This window comes from Podarcis gaigeae, assembly GCF_964106915.1.
Source record: "Podarcis gaigeae genome assembly, chromosome: 6".
NCBI classification, from domain to species: domain Eukaryota; kingdom Metazoa; phylum Chordata; class Lepidosauria; order Squamata; family Lacertidae; genus Podarcis; species Podarcis gaigeae.
Window position 1 is genome coordinate 10473697 of NC_139682.1, and position 14824 is coordinate 10488520.

Consider the following 14824-nt stretch of genomic DNA (forward strand, 5'->3'; position numbering starts at 1 on the left):
GTGGTTAATCTGATTTGCATGGATTCTTGATGCCAGCCCATTGGTGTGGACAACTCCCAGTCTTTCCACTTGCATTTTCCAATCAGTTAATGTCCCAAACATGGCAGTCTTTATAAATGCCAGGAGATATAAGAGCAAAATTAATTTTAGGCTCATAAGGCCCACACATGTTTGAATGATGCAGTGATGATTTTGAGATTTTTGAAAGTTTGCATGCAGTCTTAGCATCACAGAGAGCTGTGTGTATGTGCACATCTGCCTTCAAGAAAGATACAGGCAGTGCCCCCCCCCCCGAAAAATAGGTGCCGGAACTCACCATGAAGTTGTTACAGTAAGTGCCACACCTTTTAACAAAAAAAAAAAGAGAGGAGCGGGTACTGTGTATTTTTGAGTACCCCCTGAATAATAATAATAAAAAACCCACTGGATATAGGTGTCCTTAATCACCCATTGGCATTCCTATCCACCTCTTTCTCACAATCAGATTGATGTGTAAACTTTTCCCATGTTAGTGTTAGGAATTATTTGCAGGGCCACTTTTGTGATTTTTACTTGCAAAAGGGGAAGCAGCCTTTCTAAGGACATCAGAGCCCTGTTGAATCAGACCAAAGGTCTAGTTCAGCATCACAGACCCTGTGATTTTGCCTAAAGGTAAAGGGACCCCTGACCATTAGGTCCAGTCATGGCTGACTCTGGGGTTGTGGTGCTCATCTTGCTTTATTGGCCAAGGGAGCCAGCATACAGCTTCTGGGTCATGTGGCCAGCATGACTAAACCGCTTCTGGCAAACCAGAGCAGCGCACGGAAATGCCGTTTACCTTCCCGCCAGAGCAGTACCTATTTACTTGCACTTTGACATGCTTTGGAATTGCTAGGTTGGCAGAAGCAGGTACTGACTGAGCAACGGGAGCTCACCCCATTGCGGGGATTCGAACCGCCAACCTTCTGATCGGCAAGCCCTAGGCTCTGTGGTTTAACCCACAGCGCCACCCACTTCTACTCCCCCTTTAATGGCATCTAAGCAGCAGGCCATCACTGTACCTTGTGGCAATGGGTTATGGATTTTGTATGCACTCGGTGTGCTTCTCTTTAGAAGTCGTCATCTTCTCTCGTCTCTCCCTTTTCTCCCTTCGGCTCTTGACTATGGAATGTCTGTTTCTGGCTGGATAGATAGCCTTAGGTGGAATGTGCAGCGAGTGTTTCAGAGGCATCTTTCCAGGCCATCCCATTAAGAGCAGGATGGGGCTGGCATGATTTCCTCACCTGCTTTTGGCATGCTGCTTTAGGGAGCAGGAATACGGGAGTGCTGTGCTTGAGCTGGTGGCTGGTGGCAGGTGACGGTGGAGGTTTATTTAAGGTGTGCTCTGCTTCTCTCCCCTTTCTCTCCCACCAGCCCAAGGTAGTGGTGACCCTCAGTGTGACCTCCCCTGACCTGTTCCGCCTCGTCTTCCGCTACGTCAACCGGGGGCCTGCAAATGTGGAAGGGAGGGTCTCAGGCCTTGAGGAAGGAAAGTTTAATGTTTGTGGCAACTGTAAGTGCATTTTTCACTTCTAGACTAACCCCTTTCGAAAACCAGTTGATAAAGGAGCCGACCTTTGCTTTTTCTTGCAAAGCAGTGTTTTCTTCTCCCTCCCCAAAAGCCACCACCACCACCACCACTCATTTCTTAGATTTTGAATCTCCTCAAGCATTTTGATCTTAGAAACCACAAAGGGTGGGGAACCTAGAGAGGCAAAGAGAGAGAGACAGAGAGAGACAGGCAGGGCAGGGCAGGCAACAGACTTGCAGTCTGCCCTGCAACGATAATGTGCCCGATGTGCTTTTTCGCCTTTTGCAGAACAAAGTCAAATTCACAGTGCGGGTCAGAGAAGCGGAGATCTATCTCTTCCATGTCATCTTGAGATATATTAACTCAGGAAGTGCCACTGTGTACGGCAAAATTACAGCTTATCAGCCACGAAGGAGAGGTAAGACCCCAGATTTCTCTTGTCCCCCCAATTCCATAATTGATCTGTTGTCGCGGTTTCCATTCTTAAGCTGCTCTGTGTTGCCAATCAAACAAAGCATTTTTTGAAGCAACCTATTATATCATATACTGTTCTAGAATTGAGGGGAAAGGCCAATAATTGTTATGCTTTGTAACAATTCCTCACTCAGGTTTTTGCTTAAGTGTGCCTTCAAACCAGTGAACATCCACTTGTTTTGTGCAAATACTTATTGTATATAAAACTATGATAACTGATCATTGTGACCAGGAGAATATGATGGGGTAGGATTTTAGTGCTAAACTGTTAAGTTACAGCTTGAGTCCCATTTTTTGAGCCTGTTGACCAGAGGATGTTAAGAGGGGATTTGTTTCTCTTTGGTGTTAAACAAGGCTAAGTAGCATTTAGATGCCTTTGATCCAGCAGGCTATTATTATTATGTTCTTATTTTTCTTCCAAATCAATCGTCATTCACAGTGAATTGCATTCTGAAGAGGTGAAGTACAGTCATACCTCGGGTTAAAGACGCTTCAGGTTGTGTTTTGTTCGGGTTACGGACGCACCGAAACCTGGAAGTACTGGAAGGGGTTACTTGCAGGATTCGGGGGTCGCGCATGCGCAGAAGCACTAAACTGCACTTTGCGCATGTTCAGAAGTACTGAATCGCAACCTTCCGCGCGGATCACGTTCGGAACCCGAGCATCCACTGTTTAGAGAGAACACTTTAAAACAAATAAAATTGTCTATGGATTGTATTCAATGCTCACAGTAGACCCATCAGAATTAATAGGCATGGCTGACCTAGTTTTATTGATTTCAGTGGGTGTGGTCTGAGTAGTTGGCTGCAATCCTGATAAAACAAACAAACTTAACTAGATCATATCTAGTATGTCTGGAAGATAAGGAAAATATTGTTTGAATCCAGTGCTTTGATTGCAGTAGCAGTCAGGAAGGATTCCACTGGCAGCCTCACAGCTTGTACTGATGGGATGTAGTTTTAGTTCTTTGCTGCTTTAGCCACACTGTGGCATATATATGCAAATGTGGAATGCAAGAAAGCTGGTCAATTTTATGTCTAGCCTGGTGTATCGTACCTCTTCCAGTTCCTAAGCTCAATTTCAAATCCTCATTCATGCTGACAGCAGAATTAACTGCAATTGCTTCCATAGTGCTAGCCTTGAAATATTATGTTTAGGCAATGGAAGGCTTTTCTGAAAGGGGGGCGGGGAGGCAATTTTGTTAATGGAGTTCATTTTTAGCCATATAACTTCTACCTTCAGGGATGCCGATTTTCACTTTTACTGATTCAGAAAGGCAGCAACTCTTATCTCAGTAGGCAGCTGCAGTAGCTGATTTATTAAAAAGGACTTCACAATTGAGTCCGTGGAGCACTGCATTATAGCACTGTTGCTGGCAAAGTCTGCACAGAAGTGGCATTTCCAGGCACTGTTGAGAATGTTTTCACTGAACTTAAAAGGACATTTTTATGTCATTAAAGAGGCGCTTTTTACATGCATTTATAAAACACGTTTATTTCATTAAATAAATGCAGCTAACGTATTTCAATATGAAATTTATGATATTATTTCGGGAAACATGCAAAGTTAACAAATAAAATATACAAATAAGTTGAGGCCCCCCGTCCCCAGCGCTTCAAGAATTGAGTTTGGCCATTCTCTTGAGTGCTCAGGGACAGGATACACAAGTCACCAGTGCTTCCTTTTCCTTCTGCGACATCATCACATTGGAAATTGGAAATTGTGTTGGTTCCTGAAGTGCTGACAACTTGCTCATCTTCTGGACCTGGGTGGGGAAAATGCGAAGTTTACCTTTCGATATGACGCTATCAGAACAGGAAGCATGAGAAAGGTGTGTAACAGCAGTGATTTTGACCAGTAGTGGCTGGTCCAATTTCAGTTCATCTTCAGCCAGCCCACATAACACCTTCTTGCTTACAACCAGCAAAGAGTGATACTGCCTGTCAGCTTTCTATACCTTCGTCTCAGTGTGGCCCTTGCAGAACTCAGCAGGGGAGAAGATGGGATCTGCCTATCGATCGGCTGTAGCTCCAATTACTGTAGGGTCCCCCTGCCCTCTGCCCCAAAGGTACTAATTGCCACTGCTTTCTGATAGCACCCTCAGTCTGGGCTCCTTGCATGCGGTGGTCATTCTGACAAGGTATAAGAACTGGAATGTGAACACCTCTGAGGATCATGTGATACACGTCTGTCACAGATAGCTTCCGTGCCTTGAAATAGCAAAGCGGGAGTTAGCTTTTATGATGGAAAAGGAGAACATGTTATAAGATCTTCAGTGTTTTAGCTCTGCTGTGTTGACATGTTTTGCTGCTGGTTGTTTTATTTAGTGAGTTTTGCAGTTGGTTTCATTGCTTTTGATTTTTAGGGATTTTATTTTTTTTACCTTTTATTGTTATCTGCCCAGGGGAGAATGTTAATTGGGCCATATGCTAATGATTTAAATACAATTTATCCCCATGTTTGCTGGCTGATTTGCTTTCCTTGTGGCCAGGTTGGGCAGTGTGATGGGTGCGCGATACATTCAGATGATGTGGAGGATGAGTGCATGCCCCACCCCCACCCCAAAAAAGGATCCTAACTTGATTAAAAAAATTTTTGCTTCTTGGAAATAAATGGCTTTATTCTTAAGGCTATCTGATATGATAAGGATTGTTTGTGCAAGAGACTTCACCTAAATGCATTGACTTTGCTAACGGGGCCACTTATTTCTGCAAACTTGATCATCCCTTAAATTTCCTTGAATATGTTTTCGTTATTGACTGTTCTTTATTAATGATACTTTAAGGAACAGCGTACAGATTGGTCTCTGGCCTTTATTGTCTGTGCTTTTGCAGCAATCGCTTGTGCTAGTTTTTATTATAGGACTGCAATTATTGAGGAAAGTCAGTATCCCTTTACAGTCATACCTCAGGTTACAGCCGCTTCAGGTTGCGTTTTTTCGGGTTGTGGACTGCTGAAAGCTGGAAGTACTGCAACGGGTTACTCCCGGGTTTCGGCGGCCGGACATGCGCAGAAACGCTAAATCGCACTTTGTGCATGCGCAGAAGCGCCAAATTGCAACCCACGTGTGCGCAGACGCAGGTTGCGAATGCTGCGGGCTGCAAACGTGCATCCTGCATGGATCACGATCGCAACCCGAGCGTCCACTGTACTCTTTCCCTCTCATTTGCAAGATGAATATATACCACATCTCACTGACTGTTAAGGTTGCCCTACTTTGTGTGGGGGAAAGAGAGAGATGAGTGGAGACTGGAACTGGTTCTGAAGGGGTACTATCTCTTGTTCCTGTTGTATGTCTCTCTGCAAATGTTTTGTTTTTTTGTTAGATTTATACATCACAACATTCAATACAGCTGCTCTCAAGGCAGTTAGCAATAAGATGAAATAATACAATAAAAATTTACTTACTTTTGAAACTCCTCGGAACCACTCCAGAAATCTCGCACGGCTTTTAGATGGAAATGAAAGCTGATTTCTTTTTCCCTAATTGCAGATACAGAACAGACAAAGCAGATTGTATTTGTGCCCACAAAAGAGCCGGCTTTTGTCACCGTTCCTCAGAACAGCTTTGGGGAGCCGTTTGTGCTGAGCCCCAATGTGTGGTCTCTGGTCATTGAAGTCGAGGATGTACTACTGGTAAGGGTGACCGCCCTCCCCTCTTCTCCCCTTTTGGTCAGGACCGTGGCGAAAAGAACCAAGTCTTGTATTTCTACCCTTCATTCTAGGATTACATGGTCCTGTTGCCCAGTTCCTACTACGAGGCTCCTATATTGCAGCTCAGAGTCTCAGATCCTTGCACCTACAGCCCAGCTCCTGAACAAGTTGGTCAGAAGTAAGGCTTCCATTTTCATCTTTGCTATAGGATTAGATCGTACTGGAGCCGATATCCTTGGCTCAGATTTCCAGTACTTCATTCTACCAGACACCGTTATACTGAGAGAGAGAAAAAAGCTATTCCTCTTCCTTTCTAGCTGCCTCCTGCATAAGTACGTGCCTGTGGAGCAGTTCCCCTTTGGGTCAGGAGACGATGCTATATGTAAGGTGGACAACAGCTTGCCGAGACCCTGTCCGAAAGTGCGGGTTTTGCCTACGTACCCTGAGATGGTGGAATGCAATGGAAGAGATGTAAGTGGTCCTGCTCACATTGATGCTATTCTAAAGGCAGCCCTGTTTAGGGAAGCTTTTAATGTTTAATAGGTTATTGTATTTTAGTGTGTTGTTGGAAGCCACCCAGAGTGGCTGGGGAAACCCAGCCAGATGGGCGGGGTATAAAAAATAAATTATTATTATTATTATTATTATTATTATTATTATTATTATTATGCACCAGTGAAAGCTTGTAGTGCTGCTCTCTAGCTAATAATAATAATAATAATAATAATAATAATAATAATAATTTTGTTAAAAATAGCAGTGTCCCGTGCACAGCGGAATGATGAGGAGTACGTGCCACATACTCTATATTGCTTTATTTACACTTCAGAGCTGGTAAGTTACAGAAAAACATCTTGCCTCTGCCGGAGCAGAGAAAGCATCCTCTCTCCTCTAAAGCACGGAGAGAACACTGAACTGCAAAGAACAGTGAAAAACAGGAAACCAGTGTACGTCACATCCAGTCTCCTTTCCCGTGAGAAACTCCAACAGCAATTGACTATGGAATGTAAACACCTGTCTTGTGACAAGCACTTTCGCTGCACAGTGAAAGAGAGCAGAAACCAACATCCTCCCCCTTTCTGTGAACATCACTGGGCAGCGTGTTCGTACAATATCAGTACAAACCCAACTTCTGCACATAGGTACAGTGTTGATCCCTTGATACAATCTTGGACAATACATCAGCAGGAATTTCATTACCTGGCATATAGGACACCGTTACGAGTCCCTTCTGAATACGTTCCCTAGCATGTTGCAACTTCAATTGCAAGTGCTTCGTGCTTTGCTTACAACCTTCAGAATTCAGCAAAGCCAAACATGCTTTATTATTTGTACCTCACCCATCTAGCTGGGTTTCCCTAGCCACTCTGGGTGGCTTCCAACAAAGATTAAAAATACATTAATTGTATTAATTAAGAAGCATGGCACTCTTCTCCAGGTAGCATGAATTTCTTTCTCCCCATTGGTCACCTCGCGTTAATCTAAGCACTGTCCCTGATGCCTTTTGCGAAGTACTTTTAACTGGCCAGATCTGTTGATGATACATAATGGCCACATGAAATTTCCATGTTGAGAGGCAGAACGCCACTGAATTATGTGCAGTTGGGGAGCAACAGCAAGGGAGGGCTCTTGGTGTCATCTCCTACTCAGGGGCTTCCTGTTTGGGAATCTTTAGATGCTGGACTTAGATGGACCCAACTGGATGCAATCCAGCAGGACTCGTCTTAGGTTCTTGAGATGTGGGGAGTGTGCATCTGGGAGCCAGCGTGGTGCAGTGGTTAAGAGCGGTAGACTCGTAATCTGGTGAACCAGGATCGTGTCCCCGCTCCTCCACATGCAACTGCTGGGTGACCTGGGGCTAGTCACACTTCTCTGAAGTCTCTCAGCCCCACTCACCTCACAGAGTGTTTGTTGTGGGGGAGGAAGGGAAAGGAGATTGTTACCCGCTTTGAGACTCCTACTTAGGGTAGTGATAAAGCAGGATATCAAATCCAAACTCTTCTTCTTCTCCTCTTAAGTTCAGACTAATAGCCATAGTCCAGACACTCCAGAGGCAATTGTTAAACATCTATAGATGCTGAAGGAGCGTCTCCACCCCCATCGTTTTACCCGGACACTGAGGTCCAGCGCTGAGGACCTTCTGGCGGTTCCCTCACTGCGAGAAGCCAAGTTACAGGGAACCAGGCAGAGGGCCTTCTCGGTAGTGGCACCCACCCTGTGGAACGCCCTCCCATCAGATGTCAAAGAGAACAACAACTATCAGACTTTTAGACGACATCTTAAGGCAGCCCTGTTTAGGGAAGCTTTTAATGTTTGATGCATTACTGTATTTTAAAATTGTGTTGGAAGCTGCCCAGAGTGGCTGGGGAAACCCAACCAGCTGGGCAGGGTATAAATAAAAAATTATTATTATTATTATTATTATTATTATTATTATTATTATTATTATTATGCAGGAGTGCTTTCCCCCTGGCTTCTATCGTGTTCAAAATATTTCAGTTCTGGTTTAATTTCATATATGTGTCTTAATGCACCATAATTCCCCCCAAAACATTTCCTGGAACATGGAAGATGACATGCCAAAAGTTGACTTGTATGAGATTTCATAGTGTGCTTGTTTCGAAGCATAGATTTAGATTTATGTCAGGACCTCTTGAGCCCCAGCATAATGTGCTTTTCTCCTAATATCTGCTTATTCTCTTGTGCAGGTGGAAATACAGCTGTCAATTGCCATACCCCAGCCAGGGAAGTATGCACTCCTGGTTGAATATGCCACTGAGGATACTCCACAAACAATCAATGTCGCGGTCAGCTCACCGCAGCTTGCCGTTCAGCAGGGCACTCTCCTTATATACACCTGCAAGTACAGGTATGCCCTCAAGATGCAAGACAGAGTGCGGTCCTAATGGAGGAACAGACACTCCTCATTATGTTGCATAGTTTGTGACTAGAGCTTTCTTGCTATTTCATTCTACTGTTGTTATTGTGGGGGTTGTCTCAGAATTAGCAGTTAGTCTTCTTGAGCTGTAAGCATCTGTTAAATTTCCTTGGTTATAACTGGGCCAAAACAAAGATCCGTCCCATGCAATTAACTTGCATTATCTCTTTCAAAGCAGCTGATTGAAGGAAGACCAAGAGAGAGAGATCAAGGCTATGTGGATCTTCCGCACACTTCTAAAGTGTCCGCTGGAGAATTTGCAGGGAAATTAAAAGGGATTTAGTAAAGAAGCCACAATAATAGAGAGCAGGACAATGCAGCCTATGGTTATTGCTCAACTAGGGAGGGGAGGCAATGAGTTGATAGTCTGCCTTTCCTGTTACTCAATATAATAAGTACTTCCTGCTTTGCAGAGCCAATGTAGCATATAGTGGTTAGAGTACCAAACTTAAGACTGGAGAGATGAAGGTTCAGATCCCCCCTCTGGGTCAGTCACAGCTTTGGGTCAGTCACAGCCTCTCAGCCTGACCCACAGGGCTATTGTGAGAATAAAAGTGGAATGGGGGAGAGTAACTTATATGAAGCCTCTACCTCCTTCGAGGATATACAGCAGGGGTCAGCAAACATTTTCAGCTGGGGGCCGGTCCACTGTCCCTCAGACCTTGTGGGGGGCCGGACTATATTTTGGGGAAAAAATTAATGAACGAATTCCTATTCCCCACAAATAACCCAGAGATGCATTTTAAATAAAAGCATGTATTCTACTCATGTAAAAACACCAGGCAGGTCCCACAAATAACCCAGAGATCCATTTTAAATAAAAGGACACATTCTACTCATGTAAAACACACACTGATTCCCTGACTGTCCGTGGGCCGGATTTAGAAGGCGATTGGGCCAGATCTGGCCCCTGGACCTTAGGTTGCCTACCCATGATATTATACAGGATACAATAAGCAAGGACTGAATGGTCTGAAGTCAATTTGCGTTCCATGCAATTGTGTGAAAGGCACGGGCTCTTAGTATTGCATATACCAGTGCCAGAAACCTGGACCAAGAGTCCATGTTCTCAGAAGAAGGAGGGGTGAAATTGAAAATAGCATGAGCCTCCTAAGCCTTGGTGCTCTGTTTAAGCAACTAGACAGTATATTTATATAAATGACAGATTTATGGCATTGTCTGGGAACTCCTTCGACTTCAGCCCGTGACCTTAACGATAGGAAATGAAGACCTGGATATCCTTGGGAAACACCCCGATGCTATTACTCAAAGAAAGCAATTCAAAGAGTTACAAGGGAAACCACCAAGGGGGTGGGGAAGAGTACTTGGCAGGATAAGACTATCCTTGAGCTTGACCGCTGCTTTTGTCTTGCAGTTTCCTCTGCCGTGGGATAGTTTTAGATTCGCTAAATCGCTTGGCAGCTTTCGATCTGGCCACCAAAGCTACGATTCAGTTCTCTGCATATCAGGCCCACTTTTTCTTGGTAAGCCTTTGAAGCGAAGCATTGCCAGACTGTGGCAAAATGTCTGCAGCAAACCTGACAATTCGAAGGTGGGAGCAAGTGGAAGAGGAGGAATATTAGTGGCTGTGGGGTGGGGAAAGACTGGAGATGGGAAGCCGGCTTTGGACACTGAAATATACTCGGAGTCGAGTGTGGATTTCATGCTCTTTATTCAGCTCATAGTAGTGAGGATTGGAAGTTCCCCCGAAATGTCTGCTTTATATACATTATTTACACAATGGGCCCCATGTGATTGGCTAGTTCCAGGATTCTCCTGTAGGCCAATCAGGTTGCGGATTCACTTCCACCTGGAGTTGGATTGGGTGGCTCCTGCGGACCAATCAGATGCTGCATTCTGGATCCTGTTGTTCTAGGACCAATCAGATTGCTGCATTCTGGATCCTGTTGTTCTAGGACCAATCAGACTGCTGCATTCTGGATCCTATTCAACTCAGTACATAACAGACACAGTCTGAGCCAAGGAGTAAGAAGGCATGATGCAAGCTCTAAGATTTCTGCGTTTCTGTTCTCAGTTCAGTGACAGGAAAAGGTTTCATTTGCTCTTGAGAAGCAGTCAAGATGAATAATGCTTTTTGCTTTGGCAAACTTGGTGGGTCTATCCCACTCTTTGTCTATGGCCTTAGTCTTCCCATTTCTTCCTTACTAGGAAGGGAATCTATCCTGCCCTTTTATTTCCATATCATAGGTAGCACTAGAGTTATTTCAATTTATTTTCTGGGAAATAATTATGGAGTTTGCATCAGAATTATCTAGATCTAGTTTCTGGAGGAATATGGAAGTTCATCACAATAAAAAGTCACTTCCTTGCCAAAGAAGCTTTTACTAGGAAATGCTGACGCAAACATCACAACATCTGGATGATATGAGCCAGTAACCACTCTGGTAACATATCTTGTGAGGACACAGCGTAGACTGCAACTGTTAGTTCTGTGACTAGACAAAATGTGAAACAGATTTTGTCTCATCACACAGACACCTGCTGCATTCCTCCATAGGTCTCTGCTTTGGCTGTTTTGTTGTGTGAACAGCAAATGTGAGAGTTCTAAATTGTCCTACATAAAATGTTTCTAAAAGTAATATTTGCACTGACCTAGAAGCAAAAGCATGAGTGGTTCTCCTCTCCACCATGCCCAACCTTGTTTTTCCTTTTCTTCTGTCTTTAGCACAAAGTGTACCTCATCCCATACGAACAATTCACATTAGAGTTTGTGGAACCAAATGTTCACTGCATCAGTGTCCATGGAGCATTCTCACCAAACAGGTAAAGGTCTTTAAAAAATGTATAATGCTTAAAACCGAAGCTTCCACTGGTCTCTCACCCAGGCAGTTGACCAGGTCTAGTTTTGACCAGGTGCTACAGTGCACATCAAATGCTTCAAAAACCATTCACTAGATCCTGTTAATGGCTTAAAGAGTTCTCAAATGATTGAAGACAAACGTGCCCCAGAGTCACTGCCATGGCGCCTTGTGTTATGCCAGGTGTGGCAAACGTTTGGCCCTCCAGATGTTGCTGTGCTACAACTCCCATCATCATCCCTGTCCACTGGCCATGCTTGCTAGGGCTGATGGAAATTGTAGTTCAGAAACATCTGGAGGTCCAGAGGTCCCCACACTTGTATGCCATTGTCTTATTTTAATTGGTTATGGGTGGTATTGTATTTTAATTAGTTAATAAGGTCAGCATGTATGGTGCTTTACAAGAATTAACATAAACAAAAGACAAGTGTGAAGGACAGGAGAAGAAGCAAGGGTAACCTTGAATGATTGGACCAGAGCAAGTGCAGTCACATGCTTCATTTCACTTACAGGTAGTATCTTGCAAGACAGTGTAAAGAGTGCTTGAGCACCATTTAACTACTATTGGGGTCAGGTGTGGGTGTCCAGGATTCTCCACAGCTAATTCTCAAATTCCATTAGAGAGTCCACTTGGAAAGATCTGTGGAATTTTGTATGTGTGATATGTGTATGCTTTGGTCTGAACATTGTCATCAGTAGCCCTTGGTATTTGTTGAATCTAGGTATCTCAGTGGGCAGCTGCAGTAGCTAATTTTTGCCAGGGATTGGAGACTATATAATATTGGGAAGGTAGCTAGTACTTGGCACAGGAGAGTAGACACTTGAGGCTATGAAGTAGAAGAGGCACCATGTATTTTCCTAAGGAAGTATGGAGAAAGGTCCATCTAAGTGAGCGTCCTGTTCCCTGTGATAGCTAATCAAATGCCTCTGGGAAGCCTCTGAGCAGAACTTGAACCCAACAACTGATTCCTGGTGACCTACTTCTTCTGAACTTGAATGGTTAATAGTCATTGCTAGACCTACCCTCCATAAATATGCTTAGCCCCTTGTAAATGTATATTCCCACTCAGAACTAGGAGGACACCCTATGACGGGGGATTCCTATCATGTAGATTCTTAAACCTTAGTTCTCTTGTTGTTGCCTAGTGGATAAAAGGTAAAGGGACCCCTGACCATTAGGTCCAGTCGTGACTGACTCTGGGGTTGCGGCGTTCATCTCACTTTATTGGCCGGGGGGGCGGGGAGAGAATTGTCTAGTAGCACCTTATAGACCAGCTAAGTTTGTTCTGGTATAAGCTTTCATGTGCATGGTATCTGAAGAAGTGTGCATGCACACGGAAGCTTATACCAGAACAAACTTAGCTGGTCTATAAAGTGCTAATAGATAAGTTTTAGATTGTATATAGAAGCCAGGGGAAAGATGCTGTCCCCTCTCTAATGAAGTCTTCCTATAATTCTGTACAAGGCATGCTTTGCATTATGGGCATTTGAATTCCCTTCCTTGCTGTGTTCCCATGGGAATATTTGCCTCTTGTTTACTCCAGAGCCCATAAAATTCTTCTTCTTTTCTCCTCCAAAGTAGTTCCTGTGTCCCATCGAGGTATCAGAAGATTTCGCAGTCCATTGTCTTGGAGGAAGGGCAGTTACTACCAGTCGCTCCAGGCTTTCCCCTGATTCATGCCTTTAGTGTCCCCCCAGTGGCTATTCCACCTGCAGCTCCACTTCAGCCTCCTACCTTATTAGACTCCTCTGCAGAGCTCATCCTGCTAAAGGCTCCCCAGGTAAGTGCGATGAAGAGGAAATTAGAAACTAGCATTTGTTGAGATCAGGCCCAATTGCCTTCAGGATCTGGCCTGCGGACCATCCGTGGATCGGCGTGGGGATTCTGTTCGTTCGGGCTGCGCCATTCCCCCCGCCCCCGTGCCATTCCATTCCCACACACACACACCGCAGCGGCACTTCCTCCCTCCCTCCCTCCCTCCCTCCTGGCTTCTGCCTGCCCCGCCTAGAGGAGGAAGGGGGCTGGGCTGAGCTGGCTGAGCTCCATTTTAAGCAGCCCCTCTCTGGATCCAGCCCTTTCGCGCTGATCGTCTTCCCTCCGCTGCTGCCGCCGGCGCCCTGGTGCTCCTGTGGACCAGAGAGCGGAGCGGACAACCTCACTCTGCCTACCCACCAGAAGCAGCGGCGGCAGTGGTGGTGGTGGTGGTGGCGGCAGCCCCAGGGAAGACATTATGAGCTAGAAATTATGGGACGTATCCAGTGCTCCCGTTCCGGAGAATTATCTTCCCCTTCTCCCATGCATGCTGAGCATCCTCAGAATCAACTCTGGATGGTTCGGGGACCCTCCAGAGAATATTTTGGAGGCATGCAGGGAGAGGAGAGGGAATGAAAACGCCATTGCACCAGTGGACCGTGGCTGGTGCTGCTTTAGAGACAACACAAAATCCATAGTGTAAGTGTTGTTGTTTCTTTAATGTGAAAGGAAAGGCTGCCCTAGGACTCCTGTGCAGTGTGTCAGGAAGTCCATATGCGAAGGAGGTGCTGATGTTTGTGGGCATCACCCTCTTCCTCTAATTGAAGTGGGCCACAGCAGGTGGGCAGAGAAGCAGCAGCCAAAGAGAAGAGGGGAGTTTTCAAGCTGGCACTCCCAACTATCAAAGGTTTCCACTTCCAGGGTGTGGTGTGGCATCAAAACAGAGATTACGGTGGTGGGTACAGAAATGTTGGCAGTGCCTCAGATGTAACAGGAGAGTATTTTACAGCATGTGCCCCTGCTGACTTAGCAGTATTTTCTTGTGGAGGTACCTTTATAGGGAAAATAAATACTAGCAGAAATTCTTATATCCCAGTCTTTTCCCTTGGAGGGGCTGGTTCTGACATAAGCGGGGCCGAAGTCGCAGACGCATCCTGAAATTAAAAAATCAGTGCCACAAGGAAACAATAGTGTTTAGGATTCTGCCCCTGTGCTTTCTTGTAGACAACCATTGTGTTGAATGGTCACATCCAAAGTCTGGGGCGTTATGCCTTCATCCTGCACTGTTACCAGCCCAGTCACCCAACTTTTCCTGTGGAAGTGTTGATCAACGGTGGACGTATTTGGCAGGGTAAGTGATCCTCCGGTTTGTGTTGGGGCTTGTAGGGCTGGGGGCAAAACAGTATTAATAGTAAATTAAGGGTGGGGTTCAATCAACGAGTCCCATCAGCGGAAGTCTGTGCAATGGGGCTTTTATTTAGGGAAGTTTTTAATGTTTGATGGTTTATTGTGCTTCTAATTCTGTTGGGAGCCACCCAGAGTGGCTGGGAAGGCCCAGCTAGATGTGTGGGGCATAAATAAATAATAATAATAATTTATTATTCCATCCCCTGCATGCTCCCCCCACAAAAAAACTT

The 14824-nt window shown here is 45.0% G+C and overlaps 1 protein-coding gene across 1 annotated transcript in view; it reads left to right on the forward strand.

The window, feature by feature from the left end:
• The window catches only part of LAMA5 (laminin subunit alpha 5), a 189477-nt gene that overhangs the window by 114699 nt on the left and 59954 nt on the right, over window positions 1-14824 (forward strand). Inside the window, exons 23-31 of the mRNA XM_083744077.1 lie at window positions 1838-1967; window positions 5517-5659; window positions 5749-5855; window positions 5995-6148; window positions 8386-8546; window positions 9991-10099; window positions 11302-11399; window positions 13014-13215; window positions 14412-14538. Coding sequence (XP_083600203.1) covers window positions 1838-1967; window positions 5517-5659; window positions 5749-5855; window positions 5995-6148; window positions 8386-8546; window positions 9991-10099; window positions 11302-11399; window positions 13014-13215; window positions 14412-14538 — 1231 coding nt within the window. The remainder of the gene's footprint in view (window positions 1-1837; window positions 1968-5516; window positions 5660-5748; window positions 5856-5994; window positions 6149-8385; window positions 8547-9990; window positions 10100-11301; window positions 11400-13013; window positions 13216-14411; window positions 14539-14824) is intronic.